Source organism: Primulina eburnea, chromosome 1 (genome assembly GCF_022965805.1).
Source record: "Primulina eburnea isolate SZY01 chromosome 1, ASM2296580v1, whole genome shotgun sequence".
Taxonomy (NCBI): Eukaryota; Viridiplantae; Streptophyta; class Magnoliopsida; order Lamiales; family Gesneriaceae; genus Primulina; species Primulina eburnea.
This window is the reverse complement of record NC_133101.1, coordinates 21,470,802-21,488,222: the sequence shown is the minus strand read 5'-3', so window position 1 is coordinate 21,488,222 and position 17,421 is coordinate 21,470,802. Positions and strand designations below refer to the sequence as shown.

General features: G+C 36.8%; 1 protein-coding gene across 1 annotated transcript; it reads left to right on the top strand.

Moving 5' to 3' along the window:
* LOC140829206 (root phototropism protein 3-like) lies at positions 1 to 2,968 on the top strand. Its single transcript, XM_073192260.1, has 4 exons — positions 1 to 378; positions 503 to 572; positions 674 to 1,993; positions 2,152 to 2,968. Exons 1-4 carry the CDS (start codon positions 266 to 268, stop codon positions 2,689 to 2,691), a joined length of 2,043 nt encoding a protein of 680 aa, XP_073048361.1. The 5' UTR covers positions 1 to 265; the 3' UTR covers positions 2,692 to 2,968.
* Positions 2,969 to 17,421: the final 14,453 nt, after the last annotated feature.

The window sequence follows — 17,421 nt, the reverse complement described above, 5'->3', positions numbered from 1 at the left end:
TAATGAAAGGATCCAAAAACAGTGTTAGCTGCCCATGACTTCACAGCCTGTGAGAGACATTCAAAATCAGAGAGAGAACCGACATAATTAGAGAGAATTCCAAGAATCCCCATGTGTGATTTCTGTGTCTTTAATTAGTAATCACTTCAGTTCCTCTAAAAGTTTTGATCTATTTTCTCCACGCTGTTTCCGGACTTGAGGCCATTTTGCCATTTTCTTGAAAAGATTCCTCCCCGAGTTTTCTTGATCAAAAGTTCTTCACAACATGTGGGACTCAGAAACTGAATCTGCAGGCGGTGTACGTCACGGAAATGGAGTTCTTTCAACAAGCAAGGCTGGAGTTCAGAGTGATGGTTTTGAGCAAAGAGGCAAGTCTTGGTATGTATCAAAGTTTTTTTGATTGATTTTCTTGTTCTTATGTGTTTCAAGCCTTAGATTTTGTCCTTTTCTAAGTGATGTTAGAAGTCAAGGGACTAAAAATGTGGTATTTGTGTCCATATAGGTATGTTGCAACTGATATTCCAAGTGATTTTTTAGTTCAGATTGGAGACGTGAGTTTCCATTTGCACAAGGTAGTTGAATTCTTCATGAACATTAACTACACACAATTCAATAGACAAATTTTTTGTTTGTCATCAGAAAGATTGATTTACTGATCTTTGTACATCTCTAGTACCCTCTTCTTTCAAGAAGTGGAAAGATGAACAGAATCATATACGAGTCGCGTGATGGCCAATCGAATAAGATAGTTCTTGATGATCTACCAGGAGGGCCTGAAGCTTTTGAATTGGCAGCTAAGTTCTCCTATGGGATTGCTGTTGATTTAACAGCGACGAATATTTCCGGCCTTAGATGTGCGGCGGAGTACTTGGAGATGACAGAGGACCTAGAAGAAGGCAATCTGATATTCAAAACCGAAGCTTTTCTCAGCTATGTGGTGTTATCCGCATGGAGGGATTCCATAGTGGTTTTAAAGAGCTGCGAGAAGCTCTCACCGTGGGCCGAAAATCTCCAAATTGTACGAAGATGTAGCGAATCTATAGCCTGGAAAGCTTGTGCGAATCCGAAAGGTATAAAATGGCAGTATACAGGAAAACCCCCAAGATCAGTTTCCAGCCCGAGATGGAATGAGATGAAAGAGTCTAGCCCAAGTAGGAACATACAGGTGCCACCTGATTGGTGGTTTGAAGATGTTTCGATTCTGAGGATCGATCATTTTGTACGAGTTATTACAGCGATCAAGGTTAAAGGTATGAGATATGACATGATTGGAGCTTCAATCATGCAGTATGCCACTAAATGGCTACCTTGTCTGATTAAAGAGGGGTCAGGTTTGGGACCCGCGATCGGTGGAATTATGGATGAGGGAAGTATATGTAGTATCAGCAATGGCAGTAGCAGCAACTGGAAAGAAGGGCTTCACATGATCGTGGCGGGAACGAAGGAGGATCTGCCTGCAGCAGTTCAGACAAAAGACCAGAGAATGATAGTAGAAAGCCTTATAAGTATCATCCCTCCGCAGAAAGATAGTGTTTCTTGTAGCTTTCTGCTCAGGCTTTTGAGAATGGCTAATATGTTGAAAGTGGCTCCGGCATTGGTCACTGAATTGGAAAAACGGGTCGGTATGCAATTCGAACAGGCAACACTGGCAGATCTTCTAATTCCTTGTTACCACAAGAATGACACATTGTATGATGTTGATCTAGCCCAGAGGCTTTTGGAGCATTTTCTGGTTCAAGAACAGTCGGAAAGTTCGAGCGCGAGTCCTAGTCATCAGTTATCTTCGGAAATAAAAATGCACGATGGAGCTCAAAGGGGGAGTAGTTCTAATGCCAAAATGAGAGTGGCAAGGCTTGTTGACAGCTATCTTACAGAAGTTTCAAGAGACAGAAACCTCTCATTGACTAAATTCCAGGTCCTGGCCGAAGCCTTGCCGGAATCCACTAGAACTTGTGATGATGGATTATACAGAGCTGTTGATTCCTATCTTAAGGTAATCGATCTAGTAACGACAGTAGATTACTATTCTCATTTAACATTAAATAAAGTTGTGAAAATGAAACTGGAATGTATTCTAAAATTTCAATCTAATAATGTATTCAAGAAACCATTTTTGAATTTTACACATTTGATCACGTCTCAATTCGACAGGCGCATCCATCGCTCACCGAACACGAGAGGAAGAGGCTCTGCCGTGTCATGGACTGCCAGAAGCTCTCTATTGATGCATGTATGCACGCTGCTCAGAACGAGAGACTCCCTATCAGAGTGGTGGTGCAAGTCCTCTTCTCTGAACAGGTGAAAATAAGCAACGCAATAGCCAACAATACGTTAAAAGAAACGGGTGAAACCCCCTACCAGCCGTTGATACAGAACCGCAAAACATTACTTGAAGGAACACCTCAATCGTTTCAAGAGGGGTGGGCAACCGCGAAAAAGGACATAAACACCCTCAAGTTTGAACTGGAAAGTGTCAAGGTGAAGTATCTAGAACTCCAAAACAACATGGAAACATTGCAGAGACAATTTGATAAGGTGACGAAACCGAAGCAAGCTTCGACATGGACCTCGGGTTGGAAAAAACTGAGCAAGCTTACTAAGATGACCGAAATCAATGAGTTGGGTTCTCAGGAGACTAGTGCGGAACACACTAAAAAGACACCTAGAAGGTGGAGGAATTCAATTTCTTGAAGATCAAGAAGTCGTGAACAAAATCATAAACAGATAAGTGACACTTTACGAAGTACAACATCGTACTTTTCAACACTCTCTGTTTCACTTTCTCGTTCCATCTTAAACACTTCAGAGAGTAGCATCATCCTATTTTCAATCTCTCTGTTTTAGAGTGATTAATTTGTCTGTAACTGATAAAATGGTTTCACATACTGTAAGATAGAAATCAGAAAACTTCATGCCTCGGACATTACAGTTCATGGAGTGATTAATTTGTTCAAGTATTCATGCGTTATACAGCATTGAAACAGCTGCAAATGTCATATATATTTAACTCTCTCCCTTACAATACATATTGGAAAAATTTCCCTTATACATCTGGAAAACAGGTGACCCAATGATAAGTTATGCATCCTTATGTAACAGAAAATCCGCTCATATTTCACGCTCAATATTGAAATTTCGCTCCACCACCAACCCATCCTCCACCCCACAAGATTTTAGAAACAAGTTTGTTATGAATATTTCGCCACCTCAAATCGATTTTTCTTGTTCTGTTGTTACCTTTGTTACTAGAAAGCAAGAATCTAGTGGGCCAAAGATTGAAAAAATAATCCATTGACACAAAATATAAATATCTGTTATCTGTGTTGTGATAACTGAGAAAAATCCTTTGCGAGATTCCGAAAATAGCCACTTCGATCTTTTATCAAATGCCATGCAAAAATGGGAAAAAGGCAGTTGTTCCAACTGAGAAAGTGTAAAAGAGAAGCACGATGAGACATTCCACTTCAGATAATGTCCAATACAGAGAATTGAGACACAGCTTGCGCATATATTCAAAAGTAGCATCTATGATGAGACTTTGGAACACGAAAAGAACCCATTAGGGCCATGTTTTCTCGTGTCTAAATCGCAACAGAAATTTAAAAATTTTATTTTGATATTCAAAATATTATTTGAACACTGGTACCCTACGAACGTTCTTCAAATCTCATTTCTTTAATCCTCCTATCAAGTCCACGATCGAGATACTTGTTCCTCTTCTAACTTGCACTATGAAGTATGGAAGATTGTATTTTGTTTGAGATCAAGAAAAACAAAATTGGTTCAAAAACCCTTTTATATTTTTTTAATTTTTGAGAGCAAAGACGATGGAGACTTTCTCCTCTTCTTCTTTCTGCTTAGGCTTTGGTGATTCACTTCTAGGGGTGAGCAAGATTTCGGTTAAACCGAATTAACCGACTGAATCGAGTCAATTCGGAAATACGGTTCGGTTATTTCGGAAATTCGGTTTTCAAATTAAAAAAAATCGGTTATATCGGTTAATTCGGTTCGGTTACGGTTTTCAAAATTTTGAAATCGGTTAACCGAATTAACCGATATAATAAATATTATTATTTAATAATTTTTTTTTATTTTTCAATTTTTATAAATATTTTAATTTTTAATTTTAAAATCGATATAATATGTATTAATTGTGTTCAAATAAAACTTATACATTTGGAATGTGTGTGATTTTATGTTTTTATGCATTTGTGTAAAGTGTAGTGTTAAAAAATAATTTACATATATAATTAAAATTAAATCACAATTTTTTTTAAAATTAATCGGACCGAATTAACCGATTTTAATTCGGTTCGGTTTTCATCGGTTATGAAAATTAATTCGGTCGGTTCGGTTATGGCTAAATATTTCGGTTCGGTTCGGTTATGGCTAATTCGGTTCGGTCGGTAACCGAATTAACCGAATACTCACCCCTATTCACTTCTACTTGAGAGCAAAGTAATATTTTAATAAGTTAATCAATTTCAAAAATCTTTGACTCACGAGAATTGCACCCCACTAACAATGCAAAATATTGTTTTACTTTGTGTGCAAGGTTTTTAAAATTATAGTATCGTGAATATTTTCATATTACATAAATCAATACCATATTTTATATATTAAAAAAACTTAATAGTTTATATTTTAACTCAAATAAATATAATTTGATTATTAAAGCCCATTTGAATTTTAATAAATTAACATGATGGACTTATACTCTTACAAGCTCATGATCCATACTCTCATTATATTAATCTCATCATAATTTCGATCGATTATCAAATATCATCGATGTGACAATTTCAACTTCTTTGTCATTATTATGCACAATTTAATTCCGAGATCACCAATATCTAAATAAAGCAGGTGCATTCCCTTTTACTGTCTTTAGCAGTCGTGCTATCAAAACTTCTATAAGTTTTTATAAACTTTATTTATAAATATATCGATTTATAAACTTATCGATTGATCATATCAAACTTATTTCTTATAAATTCAACTAATTGAATTTATTTTCTCAACGTGAACAAGTAAACCAGTGTTTGTGTGACCCTCAATAGTTCAGGGATACAGCTAGCTATGAGTTCACAATTCTTTGTGATTCAGGACAGTCTCCTTTATTCGGGCTTATCTTAATTTGCCCATATCTCATGCACCAACATTTGATCATGAGAATGTCATAAACCATTTTTCTGATTAAACCCATCGAATCATGCTAAGAGCGTCAAGTAACATCGCTCCATGATTCCCTAGGTATCACTGATAGTGTCTACAAGAATCACTCGGTTATGATTAACATACAGTACGATCTCTTCATCTCATATATCCTAATAGAATCTGCAACCATTGGTTTATCAAGGGTTGCATATGAGATTCGATAGCTATGTGATGCAATCATGAAATATTCATAGTGTCATCGCATGCACAACTAGGAAACTCTTTCCCTAATGTACATCTCACACTTTGGCCAGAGATTCCATGCACTATTATTTCGTTAGATCACATAAAATATCCACACCCCTAGGTGAGTGATGAATTTCGACTACAATGCACTGGCTCCTACACATTTCACAATTTCACCCAACCTCGCCATCTTGTGACCCTCCTAGAGTCGGTAAACGAGTCAAAAAACAATCCTAGTATATAGAGCCTTAGTGTTGTCTCGGGTCGTAAGGACTAATCATGTAAAATCACAACCACAGACTTTTCCTTTCCATGAATGATAACCACTTGAAAAGTTCGAGGGAGAGTTGTTCGGTACAATCATTGTATGATTACCCATCTACATGATTGGACATCTCTATGCCCTTACAATAAAACACGGTACACAATATCACAGATGCTAGTTTTAAGCTCAAGCGGTCTTTATCTTTATTTTAGACAGCTGAATCGACTATGAACGAATTTAGAATAAACAATGTTTACAAATAAGTTTCAAGATCGAATAACGATTCATTTGTATTAAAGTATAATCAAGGACTTTATCTATGCTGATTTTATTTGAATACAAATAAAGTAAAATAAAATCATAAAAAATTAAATTATATTAAAATAAAGATTGTTTATTACACTTGAGTGAATAAATTTTCTAGCCAACTGTTGTCTTGCAGAACATCTATTCTAACATATTCTAGGTCTCTACGAACAAGAATAGCTTCAGTTGTGCTCGCAAATTAAAATAAAAAAATAATCAATTTTTCGATAGCTTGTTCCCACCGGAAATATGTCACTTGGGCCCTACGGTAATGCTAGAGGATTAACCATAATCTTTTAGGTACAGTTTGGTACATAAAATATGATAAGTAAGGGATATATAGTATAAGGATAATTCAAGGATAAATATAATGATAAGATAATTTATTGAATGTTTAGTATGATTTTAACAAGAGTGATTAAATTTATATATTGAATTGTAATGACAAAATTAACCCTATCACAAAAATTTATATTTCATTATTATCAAGATCTTGTAATTGTATATCTCAATTCTTAAATTATATATATATATATATATATATAAATATATTTATATATATTTATATACACACACATATATATGTGTGTGTATATGTATCTATATATTTGTATATATGTATGTATTTAATAAACATTTAATATTAACTTAAATGCATTTAAATTAGGGGTAATTAAGTCATTTGTAATGTATTTTATCATTACATTAAAATTATCACACCTCTTACAATGGATGTTTTATCCTTCTCAAATTTTTTTTATCAAGGGCTCATGATATTATCATGGGCTTTTTAAAAATATACCAAACATGGGATAAGGGAGATTATTTATCAATACCACCCTTATCCCATGTAAGGTCCAAAATTTAGACGACGTAATCCAACTGCATGCAAATCTAGGAAATACGAAAAATGAGTAATTAAATTATTTTAATTGCTAATTAATTATGCGACCTACATGTTTATTTGGTAATTATGATTTTATTGTCATCATGCATATAAGGGTATTTTAGGGATATTCAAGTGACGATCGAGGAACGGGGACCGATGGCTGAAGAAAATGTAAAATATTTTTATTAAATAATTATTTTAATTATTTAAAAGTTGGGAGATTCTTATTATTATTTTTGAAAATAATGGGTTTTGAGGTGATTTTATACGCCGGGACGTAAATTTTATCGGTGTTGGTTTTTCAACTAAAAATCGAGCTTTTTAGCAACCCGGCTTATAAATTCAAATTTTTATTAAAAGAAAACTTTGCTAATATTTTTATTAAATCCTAAATTAAACTAATGGGCTTAAATTTATGGTTTAATAGGCCTAAAAGCCTACTTAGTGATAATTAGTATTTAACTTGTTAAATTGATCACAAACCCTAGTCTCCCTTACACAAAAAAAAAAAAAAATCGGCCACACTCTTGCATTCTGAAAATAAACTCTCCCCACATCCTCCTATACACGGCAGCACACTCATCACAAATTTGGAAGAGAATTTCTTGGGGTTTTTCGTAAGTTCTAAGAAGAGCAAGTCAACGTTGCGTCTCGTTCTTCGTCGTCAGCGGATATTCGAGCGTAAACTACGCAAAGGCACACCTAAATCTCCCTTTTCTCCTCCATCATGTCATAATATGTTTTTTTATTATTTATTAAGTGCTGTTGTGGTGCATGAGAACCGAAAGACTACTGCCTTGTTTCCTTATTCTTTACGATTTACGTATCTCCTTTGTTGCTTGCCATGATGCACGTTGTTTATACCATGGGGCTGCCATGATGTCTAGGCTTGGTAAAGCAAGGATTTCACATGTTTTAGAGTCCCACACACCACACCTAAATCGATTGAAACCAAGAAAAGAAAACCAGAATCATGCAAGAACCGTAACCTGCTGTCAAGTTCATAAGGGGTTCGTTTTTTTCAGTGCAGGGGGTTCGGGTTGGTTGGCTCGTTCCAGGGACTAGCCAAGGACATGAGAGAGTCAGGGAGGGAGTCCTAGCCACGCTAGGACTCGCGCTCTAAGGCGGGGAAGGAGTCCTAGCAAGCTAGGACTCCCACCCGAGAAACAAGGAGACCAAGAGCAGAGTTCAGTGCTTCGCACGGGCTTAAGCGCGAGGTCTGGGGTCCAAAGGCCGGGTCGAGTCGATGCACTAGAGTCCTAGGAGGGTGCTCGAGGGGTGGCACAAGGGCTGGGCTCGTTGGTTCATGGGTTGGGAAGCAAAACAAAGAATCCTACACCACTAGGAGTCTCGGCCAGCTTAGGTGTGTTTTGGGGTGGTACTTTTTTTGCTTTAGGATGGTTGTCTTGGCAAAGTTAGAGTCCAGTAGGGTACTTCAACATGTTGGTCACGTTTTGGCTCGGTTTGGTTCGGGTGTAACTCGATAAAATTAAGAGATGGCTCGGGGTCGAAGTTTAGGGGTCAAAACGAGTTGTCAAATAACGAATAATTGGAAAACGACTCACGGGGGTCGAGTCGTGGTCCGTAAGGGCTAAAATAATATGAAAAGACTAAATTTAGAATTTAGGAATTTTATATTAAAGTTTGATATTTTTCGGGATTAAAACACCGTTAAAACAATTAAGAAAATATAATTGAAAAAGTCTAACATTTATGCCAAATAAAATTATGAAAAAATTCACGTAAGCTTAAATAATTATTTGGGACATGTTAGAGTCATGAAATCAAGAGAAAAATCGAAAACGTTATAAGTCGAGTCCAGGGGTAAAACGGTCTTTTTACACCGGAAAATTAGTAAAGGTCATGGCAGTGCCCTATTTGCTGTTTTAAATGATAATATGATTATTTTTAATGTTTATGAATGTTTACAAGTTAAAATGATTATTTTATGGTTTTAAATGTTAAAACGATGATTTTAAATGTCTATGGATTTTTATGATGAAACGATAACGTTAAAAGACATGTTGCATGCTTAGTTTAAAATGAAAAATGTTATATGCACGTTTTTTTAGTAATGATAATACGTTGAAGGATGTGAAGGGATTGTGACTAACACGATGATATGTTGGAGATATCGTGAGGGTTATGGTCCCAGTGGGTGCCCGACGATCGTATTTCCTTGGATACGGATATGTATGTATATGTATATGATGATACGATATTACGTAAGGCCAGGGCCCAGTTGACCGGTGAGAGTGTTGCTGGTGTCCCCCGCCGCCCAGTACTGTGGTTACATGTAGATGGATCCGTCGCCTAACACGTATATGAAAGTCACAATCAACGATCCGAATTCAACAAACACGAATACGAACATGAAATTGAATACGATTATGGACACGAATATGAATATGTTTAAGTGATATGTTTATGCCTTTGAAAATGTTTTTATGCATCACGAAAATGTTTACGAAAACGAATAAGTCTAAAGTTTATGCATCTTCATGAAATGATATTTTAAGTACAAGTATTTTTCACTGTTATATGCTAACTGTATTATGTAGTACTCGTTACAAAGATTATGGTGTGTTGAGTCTTTAGACTCACTAGGTGTGATGGATGCAGGTGGTATTGAGGGAGGACTTGATGAGTGATCTGACGGGACTGATGGCGCACACAACCCGAGGACCAGCGTTACATTTTCCGCATTATGCTTTATGTTTTATGTTAAAGATTTTAAGATTATTTATTTATGCTTTTTGAGAGATTTTTGAGAGTTTAGTATGGGCTATACTTTTCAAATTATTGCTTTTGAAGTTGGGTAAGACAGTAGACGATTTTATTTTATGACTATTGCACTTGATTTTTAATATACTAGTCAATTGAGTTTTTATTTTAAAAAGGGGGAAAATATTTTATTTTCATATGTTCTATGAGATGGCCAAATTAAAAAAAAAAAAAATTCTAGTACTTTTAAAACAATAAAAAGATCAGGACGTTTCATCTCATGTACCAAACAATGCCTTAAAGTTTTATAATATATTTTATGTTCATTATAAGCATCAATTGTATTTTCGAACTTACAAATAACCAATGCTTGATCAAACTAACTCACTAACTGTATGTGCGTGTGTGTGTATATATATATATATATATATATATTATATGGTTATGTAACGCCCCGAAAATTCTAAGGTTTACGCGAACCACATGCATACAAGTTATTAAATTCCTTGTGCATTTCAATTAATTATTTTAATTACATTAATTAATTATGTTGTGCATATTGACATGTTTAAAATATATTTTTCTACATGGTTGCATTAAAATGTATTTTTAAAGGTTATTTGAGTTGCGATGGAGGAACGGAGACGATTGCTCAAAAATAGAATTTTTTTATTAAATAATTGTTTTTAATTATTTAAAATATGGGTGACGCTTTTTCATATTTTTGAAAGTAAGGGGTTTTGAGGTGATTTTATATGCCAGGACGTAAATTTTATCCGCGTTGGTTTTTCAACAAAAATACGAATGTTTTGACAATCCGGCTAATAAATTTACAAACTTATTTAAGCAAAATTATTTTTAATATTTTAATGAAGCACTAATGAGCTTAATGGGCCTAATTAACTTTGTTAATGGGTCAAGACTTTGATTATTGATTTAATTAGCTATATAATATACTAACCTACCCCCATAACCCTTACTAACCCACGCCTCCACCCTAGCAACACAATTCAGAATTTCTTTCCACACCAAAAACCCACGGCACCCACAAGCACATCAAGGAGAGTTTGGTTTTGTCATATAAATTCAAGCCATGATCGTTCGTCGTCGTTCTTCGATTTTTCAACGCAAAATCGTGCATCTAAAACGCAAAGGCACGCCATATTCTTCCTTCACTCATCATCAAACCATATTATTTTATTTAATTGAGTTTTTGCATGAAAAACAAGTGCATCATGAAACAATTTTGTTTTTGTGTCACATGTCAATTTTAAAACTTGTATTTTTATCCAAAATCATGTTTAATATGATCTAAAAGGGCTGCCATGATTAGGAAAGATTTGAGGGTTGTTTTTGCATGTTTTTAAGAGCCCCAGGATGCAAGGGTCACGCTGCAACGTAAACTAGAACAAGCTGGTACCATAATTCTGTAATATTATCATATGGGCTCGATTTTGGGACTTGATGCTTGGCTAGGGTCTCGGTTGGACCAGAGCAGGGCTAGAGTTGCGTGAGGGGTCAGAAGAAGAGTTCTAGCCACGCTAGGACTCGAGACCAGGGGCTAGGGAGGAGTCCTAGCACTCCACCCGAGAGCTTCTTGCAAAGGAACGCGCAGGTGTTGTTTTGGTGCAACACCTTGCTGCGAGGTTCAGGGATTCGGGCTGAGGGTGGCTCGGGTCAGGGGCTAGCCAGGAGTTAGTAAGGGGCTGGGGTAGTCGGTGGTTAAGGGTGGGTAGAGTCCTAGGCGGCTAGGAGTCCCATTACAATAAGAACACTTCACACACACGCACACACGCACTTGGGTTCAGGAGGTTTTTGAGCGGGCCAAGGCTGGTTCTTTGGGCTGAGCTTTGTTAGTAGGGTCCCTAGGTGGGTTGTCTCGGGTTGGCTCGAGGCGGCTCAACCATGACTTGAGTAAATTGGGAGATGGCTCGGGTTGTTCGATAATGAGTCATTATTTCAAATTTAAGAACTAAAATTAGAACCATGTGGTTCCTGGCTCACAAAGGTAGCATAAATAATAACAATGTTATGTTTAAAATTTGGGATCAAAATAATGACTTTTGGATTTATTCGGGATTTAATCACCGCACGAAACACTAATTAAGAAATTAATGGAAACATCTAGATTTAAGCTTAGTAAAATTATGAAAAATTATATTTAAACTCAAATAATTATTGAAAGTGAATATACTTTCCTTTTCTCATATTCAGTTTTGGCATTGTAAAACTAGTTGAGGGTTCATCTTAGCTATTGAAGCTCAAACCAGTTTTATCCTCAACTGGTTTATGGAGCCTTGCATTTCAGTCAACGTGGCTGATGACTTATTCCAAGCTTGAATCACGTCAGTCAGTCTGGAGTTTTTTGATCTCAACTGCTGAATCAAATATTGACTTTCATCCTTTTAAGCTATTTGTTAGCAATATCCTATTTGACATTTAAGCTTTCAACTGATTTTAAAATATCAGTTGTGTTATTTGATGGATCCGTTTGCCTAGCTTTAGATTCATCGAAGGAGATAGCCAGCTTGCGGTACTCATTGACCATATCATGCAATGTGAAAATGAGTTCTTTTAGTTTAAAGTCAGTAGAGCTAAAGTCAAATACCTGATTGCTGCTAGATCATCAGTCATGATGCATTTCACCTCCTCTTCATGACTGGAGCTACTTGAGCTCTCAGTTTCAGCCCATTTTGACTAGTTTTTTTCAACTACCAGGGCTTCGTGCTTTTCTTATGGATGAATTCTTTTTATCCTTGAATCATCTCCTGTGCTCGAAATGCTTATTAATCTTTTCAACTAATCTCTTGCTGTCTTTTTACGATTTTGGACAATCAGCAATGGAGTGACCAGTTTTTCCACAGTTAAAGCATGCATTTAAATCCTCTTTTGATTCATTAATGTGATATTTTCTTTGGAAGGAACCTTGATTCTTTCGAATTTTCTTACGGAAAAAGGCATTGCGTCATTGCTCGATTCTCCCAACTAAAACTTTTGGCTCCGGTTTCAGTGCATCTCGAATTCATAGGCTTTTAAATCCGCAAACAAGTCAAGTAGTTCTACTGTAACGTACCGTACTTTTAAACTATTTAAAATTTGCGGAAAAATAAAACTTTTCTTAAAAACACAATAATCTTTCAATTTTGCATTAAAATAACTTGCTCGTCTAAAAATATTTGCAATAAAAACATTCAAAACCAAGTTTTTCAAAAATAATTATCGTTTAAACATCATAAACCACTTCATGAAATCAGAGAATTAAAAAACGTCATGCATAAAATCTTAAAACATGGGCGGTCCTCGGGTTTAGCCCCCTGCGCAGTCCAAGTCAGTTCATTGGTCCCCACCCCTTGTATCTTCAAAGTCATCAACACCAGCATCGATCAAGTTTAGTGAGTCTAAAGACTCAACATGTATAAACTGGATACAACAAGTACTACATAATAAAACCACATGAATCTTTAAAGTATGACTTACATACTTGAAACTTGAACGTAGTAGCATAAACATACTTTGAACGTATTAGCATAAACATAGACGTGTCATCATCATAAAACTTTTTCATAAACATGGTTGCTTCATACATACTTGAGCATACATAACATCATTTTGCGTAGAGATATGTTTCAAAGCAAGTGACCCATACATAAAAGTGCCTGATCAGACTAAACCATAGTACTGGGTTGGCAGGGAAAGTCCACTACCACACACATGAGATCCCTGTTCATGCTTTAACGAGTGGATTGATCTCTGGTCATGCTTTACCACTTTTCAAACCTGATCTAAATCCGGTAATGCTTTACCGGGGTGGAGAGGTCCTCGGCCACGTTCACCGACTTCCAAACACATTCATAATTTGGTCACAAGATATTTCACATACCTCAAAAACTTAAAAATATTTTCTTTTTGCACGTTGAACATACTTACATGGCCTTGAGGGATTCGTTGGATCTCGCTCGGGGCCACTGCTGCACATACTAACATGAGTTCAAACCCTTATCTTTCATAGCTTAGACGTAGGTACTCGTGCTCACCACCAAAGTAAATAAATAGCTTATGACATTCTAGATTACTCGAGACTTGACCTCGTTTAATCATCGTACTAAAACATGACATAAAACTCCAAACCAAATCCTATGTTTTATATTCATAACCACAAAACAAATACTATATTTTATATTCATATAAAAAAATAAAAATAAATTTTTTTAAAAGGGGTACACGGACCCATTATACGGGTCCGGATAAGGGTCCGGGTACATGCTGGAAATTCGCATTTTGAAGGAAAAAGGACATGGACCCCATGTACAGGTCCGGTTTCGGGTCCGTGTAGGTGCTGGAAACGTGAACTAAAGGAATTCCCTACACTTGTGACTTAATCCTACCCCAAAACCCATTCCTAGGATGCTAAGGCACTTATTCAACTCAAACAAACACCCCAAAACACCTACGCATCACAAACAACGCAACCCCGTGAACACGACATTTGACACCCAAAACGCATCCTACGACTTCTAATGCATACAAGTGCCTATCGATGCGAACCGACACACCAAAAACAATCCCAACATCATACTCAACATAATTAAACATAGTAGCGAACACCCGTCAATCTCCAACGGAGCCTGCAACAATAAAACTTCAAGAACACATCAAGAATGCATTTTTAAGAAAAAACGCAGTTTGAGCAGTCCCACAAAAACAATCATAACTCACTCATTTCTTGAAATATTTTGAATTTACTTTCCAATCCAATGTATCGAAAAGTTTTACGTTTCATATGCTGAAAGTTTTTCAAAATAAGCGACTAAAAATACACAGAACACGAAAAGACATCAAAATTTGAGTTTTAGATCCAAAAATTATTTCAAAATCGATCCAACCAATTTTATGCTCAAACTTTATACATCATACATGGATTTTTACGCATAATAAACAAAAAAACATATAATATGACAAGATCGACGCATGGATAATAAAATATACATGCCTTTTGATAATTAACGTTTCCGAAACGACGACACCGAAACGGGAAGGATGCGAGAGAGGATCCGGGAAGAACGTGGCACAATTTTCTTGAAGAAAAGCCAACAAAATCGCTGGGAAAATCAGAGAGGGGAGAGGCGGCTGCTGAAGTTCTTAGAACCCTATGTTTCTCCAATAAAAATCTGAAATGAGAGTGTAAGGAATTGTGTGTGTAGGCGTGAATGTTTGTGTGTGTTAGTGGGTGTGTGCGTGAGTTTAGGTGTAAATTAGGAAAATAAATTGCTTAATTAATAATTAAAAAACAATTAAAAATGCTAACCCACTGTTAACTTAATAAAATCCCTTAATTTAAAATGAAATGCACTCTTGCTAAACTTGAAAAGTTTTAAAATCCTAAAATCACTAAATAAATAATTTAGGATTTAAAATGCTTAAAACTTAATAAATCCTTTAAAATGCCCAAACCTAGTACTAAAAAATAAAATACCATATTTTAAAATTTCCAAAAATCTTCGCCGTCTCTTTTCCTCAATCCCACATCGAATAATCTCCTGAATCAAGAAACTCAAGAAAACGTTTAACGTGCATCTCATAAACATAAATAATTTAAAATAATACATTTAAATAAAACATGCATCACTATAAATCATTTTAAACTTAATTAAATAATTTAACAATTAAAATAAATACATGGGTTTTACGCGTACTGAAATTGGGCTCTATAGTTCCTCCCCCACTTATATAAATTTCGTCATCGAAATTAAATCTTACCAAACAACTCCGGGTAATGGCTCCTCATATCTGCTTCTGTCTCCCAAGTGGCCTCCTCCACTGATTGATTCAGCCACCAGACTTTGACCAGCTTAATTACTTTGTTCTGAAGTCTACGCTCTTGTCTGTCTAGGATTTGGACGGGTCTTTCCTCATATGACAGATCTGGAGAAAGCTGCAACGGATCATAACTCAAAATATGCGAGGGATTTTCTAGGTACTTTCTCAACATCGCGACATGGAACACATTGTGTACCCCGGCCAGATTCGGCGGGAGGGCAACACGATGTACGAGTGTCCCAACTCTGTCAAGAATCTTGAACGGTCCAATAAATCTCGGACTAAGCTTGCCTCTCTTCCCAAATCTCATAACACCCTTCATAGGTGCTATCTTTACAAAAACGTGATCACCTACGGAAAACTCAAGATCCCTTATCCTCTTGTCAGCATAACTCTTTTGACGACTTTGAGCGGTCTTTATCCTGTCTCGGATCTTGACCACCACATCTGCAGTCTGCTGAACAATCTCTAGACCAAGTTCTGATCTATCACCGACTTCATCCCAATGAATAGACGATCTGCACTTCCTCCCGTACAGTGTCTCGTAAGGAGCCATACCTATAGACGATTGAAAACTGTTGTTATAGGTAAATTACACTAGAGGTAGCTTCGATTCTCAATTCCCATGGAAATCGATCACACAGGCTCACAACAAATCCTCCAAAACCTGAATCACTCGCTCAGACTGGCCATCTGTCTGAGGGTGGAAAGTCGTACTGAATAGCAACTTTGTCCCCATGGCTGCGTGCAAACTCTTTCAAAAAGGGCGATGTGAACCTCGGGTCCTTGTCGGACACAATAGAAACTGGGATTCCGTGCAATCGAACTATCTCACTGATATAGAGCTCTGCATACTGCATCATGGAGAAAGTCATCTTCACTGACAAGAAGTGTGCCGACTTAGTAAGTCGATCCACTATAATCCAAATGGCATTGGATCCTCCGATTGACCTCGGCAAACTAACAACGAAGTCCATGGTGATATTCTCCCACTTCCACTCAGGGATAGGGAGTGGCTTAAGCATCCCTGCTGGCCTCTGATGCTCTGCCTTTACCTTCTGAGAAGTGAGACATTCAGACACAAATCGACGGATGTCTCTCTTCATACCTGGCCACCAATACAGAATCTGCAAATCCTTGTAAATCTTGGTACCTCTTGGATGAATGGAATACGGAGATGCATGTGCCTCTGTCAGAATATCCTCTCTGATCGAATCAACACTAGGGACCCACATCCTTCCTCTGTATTTTACAATATCATCGAACATTGTGTAGAGTACACTGTCCCTGGCTTCATCCTTCAGTCTCCATTTCTGTAATTGATAATCCAAAGGCTAACCTCTACAGATTCAATCAAACAACGAAGACTGGACTGTCAGATTAGACAACTTAGGAGCTCTGCCCTTAGGATAAACCTCTGACCCAAATATCTGAATCTCTGACTGAAGATATCTCTGCACTGACAGCTGTTCTACGACTGTAACTTTTCTGCTCAAGGCATCTGCCACAACATTAGCTTTCCCCAGATGGTATCTAATTTCACAATCATAGTCTTTTACCAACTCCAACCACCGTCATTGTCTCATGTTCAGCTCTTTCTGCGTGAAGAAATACTTGAGACTCTTGTGATCAGTAAATATTTGACATTTCTCGCCATACAAATAATGTCTTCATATCTTCAACGCAAAGACAACGACAGCTAACTCAAGATCATGAGTCGGGTAGTTCTTCTCGTGGACTTTCAACTGTCTGGAGGCATAAGCTATAACCTGCCCATGCTGCATCAAAACTGCGCCTAACCCGAGCTTAGAAGCATCGGTGTACAACACAAAATCACATTGCTCTGATGGAATGGCTAAAACCGACACTGTAATAAGAGTTTGCTTCAAAGTATCAAAGCTCTTCTGGCACTCTCCACTCCATATGAATTTAGCATTCTTTTTAGTCAATGAAGTGAGTGGCACTGCTATCGAAGAAAATCCTTGATTGAATTTCCTGTAGTAGCCAGCTAAGCCTA

Coding starts and splice junctions, on each gene's coding strand:
- LOC140829206 (XM_073192260.1), top strand. CDS start 266: ATGTGGGACTCAGAAACTGAATCTGCAGGCGGTGTACGTCACGGAAAT. Junction 379..502: donor GAGCAAAGAGGCAAGTCTTG/GTATGTATCAAA, acceptor GTGTCCATATAG/GTATGTTGCAACTGATATTC. Junction 573..673: donor TGAGTTTCCATTTGCACAAG/GTAGTTGAATTC, acceptor GTACATCTCTAG/TACCCTCTTCTTTCAAGAAG.